General features: G+C 39.1%; 1 protein-coding gene across 3 annotated transcripts in view; it reads right to left on the bottom strand.

Annotated features, from left to right (window-relative positions):
* xpo1b (exportin 1 (CRM1 homolog, yeast) b) overlaps positions 1-18,945 on the bottom strand; it is a 36,035-nt gene that overhangs the window by 10,942 nt on the left and 6,148 nt on the right. The window contains exons 1-12 of one of the 3 annotated variants that reach the window (XM_074646935.1): positions 17,491-17,554; positions 14,414-14,486; positions 12,504-12,552; positions 11,984-12,045; positions 8,123-8,167; positions 4,239-4,420; positions 3,590-3,638; positions 3,346-3,465; positions 2,747-2,875; positions 2,465-2,623; positions 2,185-2,382; positions 479-617 (exon numbers count right to left, since the gene is read on the bottom strand). In XM_074646935.1, the coding sequence (XP_074503036.1) occupies positions 479-617; positions 2,185-2,382; positions 2,465-2,623; positions 2,747-2,875; positions 3,346-3,465; positions 3,590-3,638; positions 4,239-4,420; positions 8,123-8,167; positions 11,984-12,045; positions 12,504-12,552; positions 14,414-14,482 (1,201 nt within the window). In that variant the 5' untranslated portion in view covers positions 14,483-14,486; positions 17,491-17,554. Of the gene's footprint in view, positions 1-478; positions 618-2,184; positions 2,383-2,464; positions 2,624-2,746; positions 2,876-3,345; positions 3,466-3,589; positions 3,639-4,238; positions 4,421-8,122; positions 8,168-11,983; positions 12,046-12,503; positions 12,553-14,413; positions 14,487-17,490; positions 17,555-18,945 lie in introns of those variants that run through there. The other 2 variants (XM_074646934.1, XM_074646933.1) reach the window with 2 other exon arrangements.

Here is an 18,945-nt window from a genome sequence, read left to right as displayed (position 1 = left end):
AGAGTGTAAACATTAAAGATTTCTCTACATCCATCCATTTTCTTAGCGGCTTATTTTCATGCTCACAGTGGGGCCTGAATTGATTGCTGGTCTACAAGTTTCCAAATCAAGCTAACCTGCATGTCTTTGGACTGTGGGAGAAAATCGTAGCACCTGGAGGAAACCCACGCAGACACATGGAGAACGTGTAAAGTCCACACAGAGAGGCCCCAGCCAGCCAGCTATGCTAACCATTGAGCCACATGCCGCCCAATTGTCTGACAATATTTAAATACTATGGCCGCGCTGAGTAAAATGAATAAATCTTTAGTGAGGATGTATGTGATAAGTGGGTGTAAATTAGAAGCCACATAGAAATCATATCACTCTTTGTGGTTGTGATAAATTAAACACTGCATTTTTGTGGCCAAGAAAAAATAGGCTAATGATGAAGAAGGCAGTGGATGTTATCTTAGATGCTCTTATTACAAAGTCATACCAAGGGTTTCCCTCATGTTCTTGTAGAGGTTGATGGAATCGGTGTCCTTCATGAACTCTCTGACCACCTCTCCCTGGTCGTTCTCCACCACCAGTACCTCCTCCGGCTTGGCCATCCGACTTACCATCAGCAGACGCACCTGTCACAAGAGACAAACACCTGTCAGCAAGTACACACATCCAAGAACAGCGTCACTGCCCTCACACACACATATATATATCAGTGGGCATGAATGTTAAAGGATAATATACAATGAGATGTTTGTCTCGTGGTTATATACACACACCATGTTATGTAAAATATTAGCACCAAAGAGAAATAGTCTGTTGTTATTTTTGCTTTACTAGCTGCTGATTTTCAGTAATGTGGTAAGTAGCAAATCTTTTGGCAGCAGTTTAGCAGCCACCTGTTGCTCCACCAGTGCCAGCTGATTCTAGTATGACTGCAAGCTAAAGCTGCCTTCACATGATCAGAAATTGGCTCACCGGCGATGCAGAGACTTGCAGAGGCAAAGCACAGTGCAGGTATATTATGTCATCAAGAACTACACAAGGAACGCCATTTACTGTTTCTAGGCAACAACAACAGTTGCAACTGTTCTCTCATTGGTTGCACTTTAAAGCGTCAGCAGCAAACGAGGTCAAAGTTGAAAAAACCTGAACATTGAGAGCAGCAAGTGGGCAACCTGGGCATTCTTTTCAACAGCCAGCAGGAGGCGTCTCCTCTGGTTGCAAAAAGAAGTCTGATTGTAAAGTAGTAAATGAGAAAATGAGTCTTCTTCTCACTTGATTTATTACCTCAGTAAACATTGTAAACATGAGTTTATGGTCTCAATCGCTAGTTTCAAGTCTTCTTCAATACAGCATGATGTTCATTTAGTAAATTATGGTCCCGTTTAGAGTCAGATAGACCATAAAGCAGGGGATGTTTTAGGGCGTGGCTACCTTGTGATTGACAGGTCGCTACCACGGTGTTGTCCGGTCTGTGAGTTGTCTGTATTTCGTCTTAGAACTTTAACTCTTTCAGTTCGGTTGAACTTAGCTCCACCCTCTCGTGTCAAGTCTTTCAAAAAAACAAGATGGTGACGGCCAAAATGTCGAACACGAGGCTTGAAAACGGCAGTCCACAAACCAATGGGTGACATCACGGTGACTACGTCCACTTCTTATATACAGTCTATGAGCGAAGCGCTTGGTGGCAATTTTGAGCGGTGCCATGTTGTTGACATCTCATTAATTCATCATATTACATCAATGCGTATGTAAATGTCATCAAGTGGAAAAAAGGGACAACGCTAATGAAGTAAGGCTGCAAACAACGATTATTTTAATATCGCTTAATCTGCAGATTTTTTCTAGATTAATCGATTAATAGTTTGGTCTATAAAATAGTGAAAAATGTCCATCCCAGTTTCTCAAAGTCCAAGGTGATGTATTCAAATGTCTTGTTTTGTCCGTCCAAAACCCAAAGATATTCAGTTTAATATGATATAAAACAGGGAAAAGCAGTAAATCTCCATATTTGAGAGCCTGAAAACAGTATTTTTTTGCATAAAAAATTACTTCAACGATTAATCAATTATCAATATAATTGCTGATAATCTTTCTACCGATCGACTAATTGTTGCAGCTCTACAATTAAGGCTATAGGTGTGTTCATTCTTCAATAAAGCGGTTAAATAGAGTGTGATTGGCTGTGTGTGTTACCTTGGAGAGTACAGGCAGATAGAGCTGTCTGCGTGGCGGCACGTCAAAGTGCTGGTTGCCAGAGAGCAGCGGGGACGTGGACGTAGAGAAAGGACTCTCTCTGTAGAGCTCAGCAGCCAAGTGGTTCCAATACTCCAGACAAATCTTGAAGATCTCCGTCTCTTCCACCTCTGACACCAGCAGCATGTAGTGGAGGGCCTGGGAGAGGACCATTAATCAATATTTTTCTCCCATTTGTACCGGTCGTTATACCAGTACGACTGACAGTATTCTCTCTTACCTCCATTAACGTTTCTCTGAGGTTGAGCCGCTTCTCAATGAGCTGCCCGTGCTCTTTAAGGAAAGTACAGAGGAACAGACTGAGGTTCTGGATGAAGTTCTGCTCGTCATCTTTCCCGTTGGCGTAGGCCAGCCGGATGTTGGTGTTCAGAGGCAGCATCTACACACAGATATGGATCGTTAGTGTCTTTACAAGAACAAATGGAAATCAGAGCATTGTCTTATCTGAGCCTAAAGGAAAATCAGGGCTAACGTCGTGGAGTGTGAATAAGGAATAACGCACCTGTTTGAGTTGACACATGGTCAGGGTGAAGAGTGTGACAAACTGCTCCTCATACTGGCTGACGCTCACGCCTGCAATCTCTGTGAGGCACTTCAGTGTCACGTTGCGAAACATGGGCACGTTCAAGAACTGAAAACAGTTGAAACAGATGTTTAGTTGAAGATTTATTTGGTTAAAACTGTATATGTGTAGCAATTACCTGTAGTATTTTTAAGCTTGCTTGGCATATGCCTTACGTCACAACTGCTAACAAATCCATGGATTTGTTTTGCAAACTATTCATTCCGGCTCAGTTAGGAATGCAAAATCTCACCAAGTATATCCCGTCTAATTACTAGTTAAAATATCTCACAACCCTTAATATAAGACACAATCACCGAACAAGCAACATTTCAGTGAGTTGTTTTTAGACAATGCATCTTGAATATCTTTTTTAAGTGACAAAATTCTACTTTTGAGCATTACAGGCTTATTATGACACACAACATTGCCTAATACTTGTGAAATATAGCTCAAAATGAGTTTTCCCAGCTAATTTCAAGATCTCATTTTATCTTGAAAGGCCTAAATATTACAACTGTGCATCTGTGTGTGCATACCTTATACACCAATGTGCTGATCAGTTTGGTTTCAAAGATGTAACCCAGAGGAATCCAGTTGAGAAAACGTAGGAGGGTCTCCAGAGTGGCGTGGACCAGGGGCGCGTTCTGGGAATTTTCCTAAAGGTGCAACCGATGAGACGACAAACAGCTGAAGGACATACACTGGTGTGTGTGTGTGTGTAACCGATGAAAAATGATTGTACACCAATGATAAAAAAGTAAGAAATGAGGATTTGCATACCATAACAAACTGGCAAAGCTGGAATATCTGGGAGAATTCATTGCACATGCTGAAAAAAAAGAAGAAACATTATGAAACATACTGTAACACATTGTGACATTTGAGAGAGACGGATACAATCTCTCTCTTACATTAACTTCACTTTGATGCTTCAGGTCAAACACAGGATATTTTAAGTTGAAGAAAATGCACATACAAAATATGAACTTTTCCCTCAGTTAAAAGACCCTCTGGGAACATATGAATTAGACATAAGGCACAATACATTGTTGCTAAACTCCTTTCCGCTTCTCCAAGCTGGGGCGTGCTGACCGTCATCTTCTGTAGGTAATACACCTACTATGGATAAGTACCTCATACAACACCACTTAAAAAACATCCGAACTATCCCTTTAAATTTTGCAAAACCGATTTGGAATCAATGACGACCAAGATTTGGTTGATTTGTCTGTAATGTGATTTTTCACACAAAATCTTTTGACTTTGAAACACTCACTCTGCAGACTTGTAGGTTAATTATATATATATATTCTGGTGGTTCACTCAGATACATTTACCCCACCAATGCCATCAAAACAAATTCCACAACACTTTCCTTTAATTAACATGATTGTGCTTCCAGATGTTTGTGAGGAGGATGCATGCTGACCTGTCTTTAAGGTGCTTGGCCTTGACCTGGGTCATCTGGCCACTGGAGAAATCAAAGACCTCCTCGCTGAGCAGCTTGAGAATGATCATGTTGTTCTGACAAAGGCTCTCGCTGGTGCGACTCGCCCCGACAATGTCACTAATGAAGGTGGGCCAGTGCTTTGGCCACTCCTGTTTCAGGATCTGCAGACACAGGGGCACACACACACACACACATATATATATATTGGTTGACATTTTCCACTAAGGCAAACGTGTGATCTGAAAACGAAAAATTAAGGGGACAAATCTGTGACTCATGCTAAAAATAACCCTCCTTTCAATCTCAAGTCAGGCGTGTGCCCCTATTTCTGTTTCACTATGATCGTACGGTATAAAAACAGAATGTAAAAAGTGTGTTAATGACACAAGCAAAACCGTCACTACTACAAATACAACATACATGTACACAAACAGTTTAAACAGCATCCTGAGGACGAGAGTGTAATCTGGAGCACTACTCTCCCTGAAAGCCAAAACAATGTTAGCTCAGCTGACGCAGGCGGTGACTCATTCTCACTGGCATTAATGCAAAGTCACTCGTGCAGCCAGTGAACCAATCGCTGTTTCCCTCGTGCATACATCACACACACACACAAGGAGGTGGTGTCAAATTGTTATACATTCAGGAGCAAAACTCAGAGCGTTGACACCAATAAGACTCAATATCTTTCTAATATATTTTCTGTATTTATATCGTGTGTCTTTACTGCTACATCAATAATGACTATAGATCTTTCATCATAAATGTTTCCATACAAACAAATGCATCTCCTGCAGCTTTCTCCTCTTCCCAATCATGAGCGACAGTTTATAAAACATAATCTGCCGTGCCAGAGACGTTGAAAGGAGAATCTATATGCAATTTCAATAATAAGGAATCATGAACTTGGCTGACCTGGACAGTTTTAGAGTCACATAGTCTAATTAAGAGTGACATCTTCAGGTTAACAAGTATCACTGCAAAAGATGAGGGGAGCATTGAGGCAGCAGTAAGACGCCCAAACACACAGTTATCCTATTCAAAACAGACATATCCCTCTTTTTATTTGTGAATTTTATAGTGCTGTGTTTCACATACAGATGTGCTAAACTGTCTAACATTTAGAGGTGGTGTATGTGATGAAAATATATTTTTACCTGTTAATTAGGGCTGCACAATTAATCGAATATTAATCACGATTTTGGCTTCCCACAATTAAATGAACAGGGTTGACTGATCGGATTGGGGTGCCGCATCACCCTGTGTGTGTTTCTTTCACAACAATGATCGGCTCGCTGTACATTATCCCGTTTATTACACGGCTACTTGCTTAAGAAATCAATAATTCAACACAAAAATGGTCCGCCAGAGTCCGACATCAGAACTGCGCCCATAGCAACGGTCTGTTATACATAGCAACAGTCTGCTATAAAAAAAAATAACAGACCGTAGAACGCTGTGATTGACCAATGAGAGTCGAGTATTCAACAAAGCCGTATAATAATGACATTTAAAATGCTCAGCTCATAAAAAACTCTGCATATCAAATCAAGTGCTTCCTTAACTAACAGCCAGCCACTAGGGGGCAATAGAGATGTTTTGGCTTCACTTTTGGGAAGATGTCATGTATGTCATAAAATGTTACTTAAAGTGGCAGTAGGCAGTATATTTTTGTCATCAGAGCAAAAATTCCATAATAACCTTTCAGCATATTGTAATTCAAGTGTTCTGAGAGAAAACTAGACTTCTGCACCTCCTCATGGCTCTGTTTTCAGGCTTTAAAAAATCTACCAATCACAGGTTAATATCAGAGAGAGAGCGTTCCTATTGGCTGTGCTCCGCTCATGTGACCAGAACTTGTCGTTTTTTTCAAGAGATCTCATCATGGCTGCCGTGTCACAAACTTTCTCATTTTACAGCTAAACCGTGCTCTACAAGATGATTCTGAAAACATTTCAGGCGAGAAATAGGCATTAACGTAACATCATATTGATTCATATTTGATCAGCGCGGCCTAGTTTGACCGTTTGGTCGGAGTTCGCAAGTGATTGACAGCCGGCTCTCATAGAGGGCAGCTGGACAGCAGACCTCAGATCAGCTCTTACTGCTTGTTTTCCTCCAGTCTGTGAAATCTTGCAGATGCCGTTAGGAGCACCGGAAGACACAGAGGCTACATTTTAATCACTCTGCCTCAACACTCATTAACCAGTGTCACCAGTTAGCCTGTGAGTAACTAACCAGCCAGTGAGCCATAATGTTGTATTTCACTTAATACACTCTCCAGTCGGACCACAGATATTGTTCTGTATATTATATTCTCGTATAATGTACTCTGTATCATTACGAGCCTTAGTACTCATCTTTTAGTTGTCCTAGGCGATGAGTAGGATGCTGGTTAGAGTAGCTGGCTAGAGCTGAGTTTCCTGCTCCGGTGTACTCTTTTGCTGTCAATGTAGATAACTTCATTGAAACTATTTGCTGCCACTTCTTTCTTTCCTCTTCACTATTCATTCACATGCAACACTGTGGGGTTACTAGGAACAAACTCCAGTGTTTTAACAGAGCACAACAAGGTGCTCACAATGATGGATTATTATAATGGTCATATAGACAACACTGATTGATACTTGACATGTTTAAAAATATCTTTAAATCTGTTTTTACTAGGGCTGTCAATCGATTAAAATATTTAATCGCGATTAATCACACATTTTTTATCTGTTCAAAATGTAGCTTAAAGGGAGATTTGTCAAGTATTTAATACTCTTATCAACATGGGAGAGGGCAAATATGCTTGCTTTATGCAAAAGTATATATACTATATACAGTATATATGTATATATATTATAAGAAATCAATTAACAACACAAAACAATGACAAATATTGTCAGAGGTCAACGGACCCCTTTGAAAATGGCCATGCCAGCTTTTCCTCGCCAAAATTTAGCGTAAGTTTGGAGCGTTATTTAACCTCCTTCGCAACAAGCAAGCTTCTAGTTTCATATGATAGCAGAAAATTCACTCTTACTTTAAAACTGAGCCTCTACGACCTAAAAATCGCACGGTGTATTAAAGAAATTAGTGGCATTAAAACAAATTTATTATTGCGTTAACTTTGACAGCCCTAGTTTTTACAGTAAAATGTAGTTGATTTTAACAAGTGCCAATATTTTGCCTTGGTTATTTTAGCTTCAGATTCCTGTAAGTTTTGTGACAGCTGTTGTGTTTTTGTATGTTTTTCATTGTGATGTTTCCTTTTTCCCCGTTTATATTCGTATATGAAACTTTTTACTTGCTGCCCATCTTGACCAGGACTCCCTAGCAGAACAGATATTGTATCTCAATGGGACCTTTCTGGTTAAATAAAAGATAAATAAAAAAATAACTTGCAGACTGGCTTGAGGCATCCCTACCAAAATCAAAATGAACGAGCTCACTTTAACTTTAAACTTCTCACTGTAACTCACAGTTCATGTGTAATGAGGGTGAGCATAAATAAGGCAGAAAGCCGGAAGCCATATTGACAAAGATCAAGTGCTTTAACTAACAGTGTGATTTTGTTATCTTGTTTGCATTTCCTCGAGCCTCAATTGTCAGAGTTTCCAAAGATAAAATAAACACACCACATACAACACTGTCAGCTGAGGCGCTGTGTACATACCAAATTCTTCGCATATAATGTAGTAAATAGAGTATAACAATGCACACTGTTTAAAAAGATGCAAGATAGAAGAAGAGAAAAACAATGTTTTCACCATTTTGTAGCCTCAAGGTTTAGCAGCTATAACAACAGCTGATAAATGGCTCTAAATGTTAATTTGGTAACAGGATTTTTTGACTTGTCGTTAGTGTTGGAGGCTTACCTGAACAAGGATCATGTTGAGCTTCCCAATGTACACCTTTTCTTTCTGAAAAAGTACAAATAAACAAGGGATAGATGAATGTTAGTCATACCGTCTCAGTTTCACAACACAAGCCTTCTGTCATTTCATCACAGCATTAAAAATTTAATTTGGAACATCCTGAAATGTAATATAACAGGTTAGAGGTCACAAATCAAACAGCGAGACAATTAAGGGTGGTATTAGAGCTGCAACAATATTGATAATCGATTTATCAGTTTGAGTAATTTTTTTAAGAAAAAAAAAAGTAAATATTCTCTGATTCAAGCTTCTTAAATGTGAATGTTTTCTGGTTTCTTTACTCCTCTATGACAGTAAACTGAAGATCTTTGAGTTGTGGACAAAACAACACATTTGAGGACGTCATCTTGGGCTTTGAGAAACACTGAACCGCATTTTTCACCATTTTCTGACATTTTATAGACTAAAAACTAATCAATTAATCAAGAAAATAATCGACAGATTAATAAAAAATGAAAATAAGCGTTAGTTGCAGCTTTATTTTCAACGTCTGAAGTTGAAGAAAGGAGGTATGACTAAAGAAGGACAACAAGATTAAAAGTTAAACATTAAATTTTGAGATTGAAAGAATCAAAGTAGATCCATGAAGTTACGTTTTGTCATTAGGGAGTAAAGACGTGTGTGTTTGTAAAAAGACGCCTTAGGACTGGTTAATTAAATTTGAAAATAAACTTAATTAATCTAATGAAACCCAAAATTATAGCCTTCAGTAAAGTAAGTGATGAAGTTGCACTGGTATATTACTGTTCAACACTGCAGCAAATTATGGTTTTAAAGCTGATAACAGACCAAGTATAGGCTCCTTGTACCTGAATGTAAAACCTCACTTCAAATCCTATTACTGTTCTAAAGCTGGCTGCTTTGGTTGGTTCAAAATACTGTAAACAACCTTCGACCAAGTCTGGCCTGTTGGTTAATGTGTTATGCTTTCTCATCATTAAGTTAGTCATTAAAGTGTGGTGGTATCAGATGGCATTTTTATACCTTACCATAATCAGACCTCACCCTTATGCACAGCTAAACATGTTTGTGTCCACTGCGCCTCGCTCATTTCTGGTTTAAATTACAGTTTAGTTTTCAGTTTCACTTTTGTTTTATAACACAGTCATGAGCAGTTCAACAACTATATGTAGTCTTTGTGTTCTTGTTCAGTAACAGTAACAGTAATGCTAATATTAGGTACTAAAGGGAAACATATAGATTCAATTATAACGTATTACTTTAGTTAGACTGGGGAACTCCACACATAAATAACCCAACATTGCTTCCTCCTTTCCACGACATGATCATACAGCAGAGGGAGAGCCAGCCTAAGTGACTTTCTGAAAGTTGCTATAATCACGAGTAGATCTTGTTTTCAGGTGGGCTGCTAATAAATGAGACCGCAAACTCAAACAGGTGTTACATTTTAAACCATAGACTGTATATAAGGATGGACACCATGAAAGCTCCCCAGAAGTGAAGCAAAAACATCTGCATCGCCCCCTGGTGGCTGGCTGCAGTAGAGGTCATAAAGCCCGCCCCCTCCATGTTAGTGGATGGGACATGGGCCAAACTAAAAAGGCAAAGTACATGTTAAATAAATGTTTCATTAAATTTGAAGTAGTTCTTATCATGCTGATGTATGTTTGTTTTTCTGGTAAGTTTTGTTTTAATCAGTTATTTGATGCTATAAAAAGGGGGTGAGACGTCATGATTGACAGCTGCACTGAGTGAAGTAGTCGCAGCCGGAGGCTCGGGAATTGTACGAGAGAGGAGATGTAACTTTAACTTTCCTTAAACGTTACGAGTCTGTGTAATAGAACATGTTGTCAATTTGATCATAAATGTAGTTATAGAGATATTATGTTTTGTGTCTTTCTAGTCAAACAGCTACCATGGTGCTAACGTAAGAGCTAGGTGGCTCACGGTAACAAGCTGTGGCCGTGCTCGGCTCGGGATTGGACCTTGATACCGCTGCTCCAACCCCCCCGATCACTACTGCGCAGACTTTGGTTCCAAATGACGTCAAAATATCAAGATGGCAGCTCCCGTATCCGGGATATTTTGGCTTCGCTTTTGTACAGTGGGAGGAAAAGGAGATGTGTCGTCCATCTTTATATACAGTCTATGTTTTTAACCCAGTCACAGTTTTTTCACTGCAGTTGATTCCCAACAGTTTAGCATGAACGTTTAGTAGAGGACAGAGACAAATGCTGCGATCTCCAGAAGACAGCCTAAAAAGTTGATGTCGGTGAAAGTTAAACACAGTCTTAACAGCTCAATCAGGGAATGAAATTAGCACCTGCCACCTGCTAAATACAGGGTAGATGCTGGCTGTGGCATGTAAAGATTCCAGGTCACCTGCCACAATAGCAGAGGTTTCCAAATATTAAGAAATATTATTTTTAAAAAGCAATTCCTAAGTTTAAATAGTCAGGGATCAAGGTCACATGACCCATATTTCTACCGTCTGGTACCACTGACTCAGTGTTTACAGTTCTAAAGCGTTCTGCATCGATTTCAGAAGTGGCAGACAAAAAGAATTGAGTGGCTGGTAGAAATGTTCAGTGACCTGCCACAGCAGCAGGTGAGGAAAAAACTTAATTTCAGACTCCGAACTCAACCCTCTGGTTGTTTGTGTGGTCGAGTTGGCTGAAAACGCTTTCAAAAGCAGCTGAAGTCATCACCTTTAGTCTGGACAACACAGCACTATGGTTACCAACGTTACTCACGGCTGTCCTCAGACTGGCTGCTCTGATGTAACATAAACACTAAACTAAAGGAGATTCACTCGGACGGTAAATATGGCTGTCAATGTAAAATGCCAAAAGAATGAACATATATCGGTAGCCTTTGTTGTGGTAAGTCAAACTTCAGACTATATCAGTGCAGATTACCTTGACACTAAAGAGTTTGTCCAATTATATTTAATTAAGAGATAATATGGAGAATAACAATTGTTTGCCCAAATTTGGAACAGAGCTTAAATACTAACTAAACATTTCATCAGAATAATTTGAGTTATGTGCAGCTCAGTTGTTGGCATTTCTGTCAACTTCCATATTATTTAAGAGATAGTTTGGGTGTTTTGAAGTGGGGCTATGTTTAGAATATTTTCGTCTGTTTACCTTGCAGTGAGACAGCGAAACAGTCTTGTTTCCGATGGGGAGCTGAAGCCGTTATCTATGCTCTTGCCAAAGCAACCAGACTCCATTGAAAAAAAAAACATAATTTTACCTCGCAGAACATGGAAGTTGCTGGTCATTACACACATTATTATTTTGACTTTGTGTGTTTAAAGGATTAGTTCAGATTCACCAAAGTCACACAGTAACACAAACAAACTAATCGATCGAGGCAGCGGTAGACCAGCAACCCCCTCGTTCTGCGAGGTAAAATTACTGGGTTTTTTTTCAATGGAGTCTGGTGGCTTTGGTGAGAACATAGATGGATACGACGACTTCAGTTCCCCGTCAGAAAGGGCTGTCTGACAGCAAGGTAAAGCTATGAAAATATTCTACATATAGTGTACACTTAAACTGATATTGATTTTTTTTTAGGTCGGCGTTTCTTTTAGGTGACTAAAACACGTTTTGCTGCCGGCCCTGTCCACAGCAGCACATTGCTTTGGTTGTGTGCTGTAACTCCTGTCTGTTTCTCCAAGCTGGGGGGCGTGCGTACCATCATCTACTGTAGGTAATACACTGACTATGGATAAGTACCCCAGACAACACCCAAACTATCCCTTTAAGTGAAGTCCTACACTAAATTCACCAACATTTATATAATCAGGTTTATTTGAATTCAAATTGTACTCACCTCCACATTTGATGCATCTGATGAAGTCTTGATAATGAGACCAACAACATACTTTTTTATACCTGGCAAACACACAAAGATAACAGAGGGACACAGTGAGCATGCACCAGTGAAATACGTATATCGAAACACATCCTGACATGACGAGTTGCCTGGAGCATGTTACTCAACAGTCTGCAGGCTCATAACTAGCTGAATCTGGCCAAAGTAATCCCAGTACATCTGTACTTTAAGGTGTGGCCCTCACTTTACATACTTGATAAACACGTGGATGTGGGCTGCAACTGAACTTCTATAGGGCAAACATTTTGGTCAGTTCAGTGGAAGTTACATTTCCCCAGGTGTTTTTATAGATAGTCAAGATTGTCAATGTGAGCAGAGCATCTTAAAAAAATGCGTTTTCAGCTCCCTCGCATTAGTTACTAGACTGTATCTGTACTCTGAAAACTATGTGCTGGGGTGTAGTGAGAGCGGAGCCGAAAACAAGGCAGTACTCTGACACAAGGGGGAAAAGACATACTTGCCGGTTGCCCTGCACTGGGTTTGCCACTTGAACAAAATTCAGGCATCTACGGTCAGAAGTAGGGAAGTCTCAGGTCAATGAAAAAAATAAATTTAGAGCAAAATTATAGAAGAATTGAGGGAGGCACAATCAACTGATTTGCACATGATTATCAAATTAACTTCTTAATAGTCGCTTTTTGCTCCAACCAAAATCTTTAAGACAATTTACATCCCACTCGGTTTTCAGATTCTAAAATAAAATCGAAATAAAAAATATCTTAAGCAGCATATGGGCAATATGTTTTGGATTGGAAGCTACGAAAACCAGGGAAATGTTGAGATAATAAATAGTAAGGTGTACAAATGTTTCCTGCCACAACTTGAACAACGTGGATAAAGAAACATGGAGCGCAGTCATGGACTCTCACATGGGCCTTGAAGGTTCAGAGTACCATGCTAGCATTTATTACGTAAGTAAGTAATAAGTAGAATTGTCAATTAGGCAACAATTAAAGTCTGAACATTATTAAAAGTACAATTTATCTGGTAAACAACTTCCCATTCATGACAAGTCCTAATGAAAATCTGGAATGTTTCCAAAGACATCTAAATAAACCCCGATGTGTAAGTTTTGAAAATTTCCGACTTTGGCAACACCATAGAAATAGAACAGGAGTAGAACGGACATCCTCATTCAAATCAATGTAGCACGGTGTCAGAGCGGCGGGCAATTTTATGTGTACTGTTGCCATTGCAACCGCTGTAGTGAGCTAACTTCTATATAAACTTAATTGACTTATGGCAAGTGGCGGACTCACTGAGGTGAGGTTTTGCAGTAACGACTAAACGAACAGTGGCGTAGTAGCATCACGAAGCATAGAGAGCCAGAGTAAATTAGTAAAATTTAACAACTTAATATTTCATCCACACTCTTGTCACAGCTTATGAAAGCACATTGCTATGGCCAGATGAATGACAACTTTATTCAGCGCATTTTCTGCAGCATTAAAGCATGGCGGAATTAGCTATCTATCTATCTAACTATCGAACAGCTGGCTAGTTAGCTACTTTGCCAATTCTGCCACACTTTAATACTACACTGTTAACAGAAAATGAGCCAAACTATTAAGGACAAGCTACCTCGCTAACTAGCCAGCCGTCCCTCCAGGTAGGTAGCAGGTAACCCCCAAGATGCAAAACTCTTTTGACATGGTTATGGTTAGGCATTGACCTTGAATGGTTATGGTAAAGACAGGTTGTCGGGCAGCGAGTCTCGCAAGAGTTTTCGCACGTTGCCTAGACACGACCTCCATTCTCTTCCCGGCGAGCTGCAACCACACATTATGGCCTCACTGATATGTGATCTGTTGTGGCCCTAACAACTAACATCAATCGCCGTTTTCTTTTAATCAAATGACCACGGAAAACAGTTCAATGTCCATTCTACTCTTATTCTATTTCTATGAGCAGCTCCTAGCAGTAGTTTAAAAAAAAGACACTGTTGATGGGATTAGTCCATGCCAATAACCTGTCTCTTTCTCCTACAGCTACAATAAGATAAATTAAACAAAAACATTTGCAATCAGAGTAATCTGAAAGATACTGTCCTATAAAAACATCTACACAGGGGGGTTTTAATGTTTTAAAGCAACTCAAGAAAGCACAGTAATAACTTTAAAGTTCCTCTACAAAGATTCACAAAGCTTTAAAAATCAGTGCTCGGGTGTTTTTGTTGTTTCCTCTCTAAAGCAACTGCTACAGGGCAGAATCCAACCTGGCTTGCAGCAGCCAGTGCAAACCAGTCGAGCAGAAAAACAAACCAGCATGCTTAGTGGGGGAACACTCCACAACTTGGCAACGGCACGTCACAACATTTAAAAAGGCAGACAGAATTAAAACATTTGGTGAATTATAAGCAACATTTACCTTCACACTGATTCCTGGGGAGAATCTTCCATCTTGTTTTGATAACCGTTTCCAGAATCTGAAGAGCATAGTACTGTAACATGCAAGGAGGGAGAAGCATTAGGATAAAGCTATTATGAGAACACTCAACAACAAGCATTGTATAATTGTAATCCTAGCCAAAAAACAGTATGAAGTGGACAAGCCTGTAATAACTTGCACTCTAAATTGAATTGGACTGAACCACATCTTTCATGCAGATTTTGTAGTATGCAGAACATTCACTTGTAGTCTGTGTTTTTAAATCTCTACAAGGAGCATTAAGCTGGAACACTGCAGAAGTCCTGCTGTTTCTCCCAGCATCACACCAGACAGCAAAAGACAGCAGAGAAATACAACAATCCATTAACCAGATTTGGCTCTGATTGCTCCGAGGGTGAGTCTAATGGTCTAGAAGACATTACAAGGTCTATGTTAAATGTTCTTTTACCGAGGCTACAGACACTATGTAGGGTTGGGCATCGACAATTGTTTTTTTATGTCATACGCCGGTCAAGGTGCTGCGGCGGTCAATCAAATATGTACAAGCGCATATACAATGTAGATTAGTTTGTAATCAATGTCCTGTTTCTAAAGATCATTGCGACGAAAAACAATTGTGATAACTTTCCAAAGCCTCCCTCATAATATTATAAACCACCGTCTGATAAACCTTCAAACTCGTGGATCTATAACTCAAACTGGACCTCTTGGATTGGATTTTATGGACTCACCGGTACCTGAAGCAACACGGACCCAACAACGCAACGCCAAGTAGGGCTGGGCGATACGGAGAAAATCAAATATCACAATATTTTTTATAAAATATCTCAATATCAATATTGCAACAATATTGTAGGGTTGACCATTGGTGCTTTTACAAAATATTTACACAATGATATTTTTGATAAATAATCATCAGTAATGTTGATATAATGACTAAGTAGGTAAAGATAAAATAATGGAACAGCTAGAAATGCGTTCAGAAAATGAACTTTACTGTAATGCAACCTTTAAAACCAAGAAAAGATACTCCAAAATCTAAGACAATATCAAGTCTCACATCACGATGTTGATATAATATCAATACAATGACCAGCCCCAGTGCCAAGCTTTTTTATTTTAAACGTAGGGGTCTATTTTTGGTCTGAACACCCACTAAGAATGCAGCATTTTCAATGTTTCCAGTTGTAGTCATAACGCCCCAGAGTCAACTATATATACTATGTTAACCACTCGATAACAATATATAATCACAATATAGCATGTTTTCCGGTAATTCAATAAATAAATAGTCTATATGTAACCACATGATAAAGCCTATTTTTGTATACTCCTGTGTGAATTAAATACTTGACAAATGAAATAGTACTGAGTATTTTCTCGTTTTAAAGGTCGATAAAAGAACAGTGTGTAGGATCTGGCGGTATCTAGCGGTGACGTTGCAGATTACAACTTCTCCCGTGTGCCAACCTTAGTGTGTGTACGTGGGAAGTGACAGAGAGAGAGAGAGAGATAGAGATAGAGATAGAGAGAGATAGAGAGAGAGAGAGAGAGAGAGAGAGAGAGAGAGAGAGAGAGAGAGAGAGAGAGAGAGAGAGAGAGAGAGAGAGAGAGAGAGAGAGAGAGAGCAGCGGCGATGGCAGCGAGTCACGTTATCGACTCCGGCACAAGTAGGAAAAGTTAACAGAGTTTGGTTTGTCCGTTCCGGGCTACTATAGAAACATGGCGGTGCAACATGGCGGACCCCGTGAAGCGAACCCGCTCCCTATGTAGATATAAACTAATCCTAGTTTCAGGTGATTATACACTGAAGAAAACATACTTATTAATATTATATTCCATTTCTGCCAATAGATCTTCCTAATTGTTACACACTGGTCCTTTAAGAACTTGAGTTTCTTGACAGTTTTAAGTGAAATTATAAGGACAGAAATAAATAAATACAAGCCCAGCATATATCCCGATAGAAACTATATATATATATATTTATATTGCCCAGCCCTACTACCGTGTCAAAATAAAATAAAACAAAGTATAAAACAGGGATAATATTATAATATAAATATTTATCTCATGTTTTCTTCCTAAAAGTGAGTTTTTATTGCAGCCTAAAATCTGCAGAAAATAAGTGTTTTTTGCCTTCACAATTTAGTTTCTTTTATTATTCAAATAGCATGCAAAGAACGAGCACTTAAGGGCTAGAATCAATAAGCACCAAGAAACTCATCGATACCCAACCCTAAACCATGTGAGTCAATTTTTTCCAACGCTAAAATATAGATTATGGTTCAAGTCTGAGGTAAGCCTAAATCAGATCCCTATAACTGGTGTGTCATAAGGAACAGCAAGACCAACCACAGGTTACGCCCTGTATTAATTTCTGCTTAATAGTGAAGCATGAAGAAAAAATTGTTTTTTTTATTTACAAGTTAGTTTTTGATCTAATGTTGCTTCAACTGACTGTTTCAACTGTAGGGATCATCATTTCAAGAGTACAATGATTCCAAAAAAATAAAAATAAATGACATGTAGTATAGGATGTTATTAAAGCAGGATTAACAATGCGGTACAGACAATGGATGCTGGAAGATTAAAGGTGAAATCTCCTTAACAGGCACACTGACTGTACACCACTGACAGGTGTCACTTGGAGTGCCGCACGCACACATTTCTGGCATGTTTAGTTTCACCTTTAACTGCCACGCTTTGCACAAACCACCACAAGAGGTAAGAAGAGACGAATTATCAGCAGTGAACTGCCGAATGCTTTGCAACTTGTTTAGCTGGCAAAAGCAGATTATTAAAAAAAGGGGTCTTGGCTGAAGAACTGAGGGGAACAGAGGGGGAGAAGAGGAAGAGGATGCACTGTAAAAGGAGAGACGGGTGGGGCGGGAACGGAGCCATGATCCCTACAGGTGAAATAAAGCCATCAACAGATTGTCTGTCTACAATGGAGCCTACTGACTGCAGCCTGCACCCTCCCTCTGTCCAATGAAACAGATGCAATAGAAACGGATGAACAGAATTCAGTCAAAGGGAATTTAAAAAGGGTAGACCTTGTGGAGGCCTGCCGTCAAAGCCTAGCTGTGTCATGATGCACAGGATGACACACCCCTTTTCTTCCTATTACAAGCCATAAACATAATGGAACATTGTGATTAATATCAAATAGTCACAGCTTGAATTCATGACATTGTTTTTCAAATATCATAAGTGTAGTAACTAAGAAAAAAGCCAAATGTTCAAAGTGCTTTTGAAATTATGCACTTTTTAAACTAAAAAAACAAAGATGAATGTAGAATTCAAGAGGTGTTTACCTTTTGTTTCCTCTTTTCCTCTAATGCCCCTATGTCTTGGCAAATTACAAATTTAAAATCTAGAAAAAGTACTGTTGATACATCAACTTAGACATTAGTAATGAACGTCAGTGTTAAAAGCACTCTTACAGGCAAGCAAAAATGAAAAAAGGCAAATGTCACGCTGTGTGCTTTGAGGAAGTCGTGGATGCACTGCACTTTATTTCATTCTCAGTGCATACTTTTTCCATTTCCTATTGTGGACAATAGATTTATGGAGTAGCCTTGATTATTTAAAAAAAATCATAATCAATTTAGTTTTGTTAATACAACCAGTGAAATCATGAATGTGTCTGAATGGCTGGGTTCACTATTCACAAGCAGTTTGCTTTAACAACTGTATCAGTGCACAATGCACACTTATCAGTAGACATATTGTAAGGAACAACCCAAATCTGAAAAAGTTATAATAACAGATTTATTGTAACTGACAATACTGGATGTACTTTATATCTGTGTGAATGTTTTTAGCAGCTGGACATAAGCTGAAAAGTTTGTATAACTACAATAGCTGATCAGAGCCAGTGCTGTGTGGGCTACACCGTTTTTATATGACAGGAAACTGTAGGGTAAAGGATGTCGCTGACCTTGATGACATGCTGGAAGTGTGAGCTCACTCAAAGTAAACATTATTGCTGCTCTTTATCTTAGCAGATGCGTTTTTTCCCTGTTCTACTTTTAACTGATGCACCAGATCTTTAACAACAAGGAGTTACAAGAGGCCTATTCAATTGGCGGCCTGTAGGCCAAATCTGACCCTTTAACGACCTCAATCCAGGCCTTTGATCCTTTATAAATATGACAACGTTTTTTGTTTTTTTTAATAATAATAATTTCTTCCAATAACAGAGTTTATTCCCATTCACCGCTAACTCTACTGACGTTGTTACACACTATTAAAAGCAATATCATTGTTTGTGTGCTTATTAGGGCTTTCAAAATGAATGCCACTAATTTCTTTAACACGTTAATGCAATCGATCTTTTGGAGGTTGTAGCGGGCTTAGTTTGAAAGCTAGTGAGTAAATCTGCAAGTGAAGATACTGGTGTCATATGAAAACCTAAGGAATCCATTGGTACCAACCATGTCATACTAGCTTGTCACGAAGGAGGCTAAATAACGCTCAAAACGTATGATAAATCTTGGCAAGGAAAA

Source organism: Sebastes fasciatus, chromosome 9 (genome assembly GCF_043250625.1).
Source record: "Sebastes fasciatus isolate fSebFas1 chromosome 9, fSebFas1.pri, whole genome shotgun sequence".
Lineage (NCBI taxonomy): Eukaryota > Metazoa > Chordata > Actinopteri > Perciformes > Sebastidae > Sebastes > Sebastes fasciatus.
Note: the sequence above shows the minus strand (reverse complement) of the source record. Positions and strands in the feature narration are given on the sequence as shown.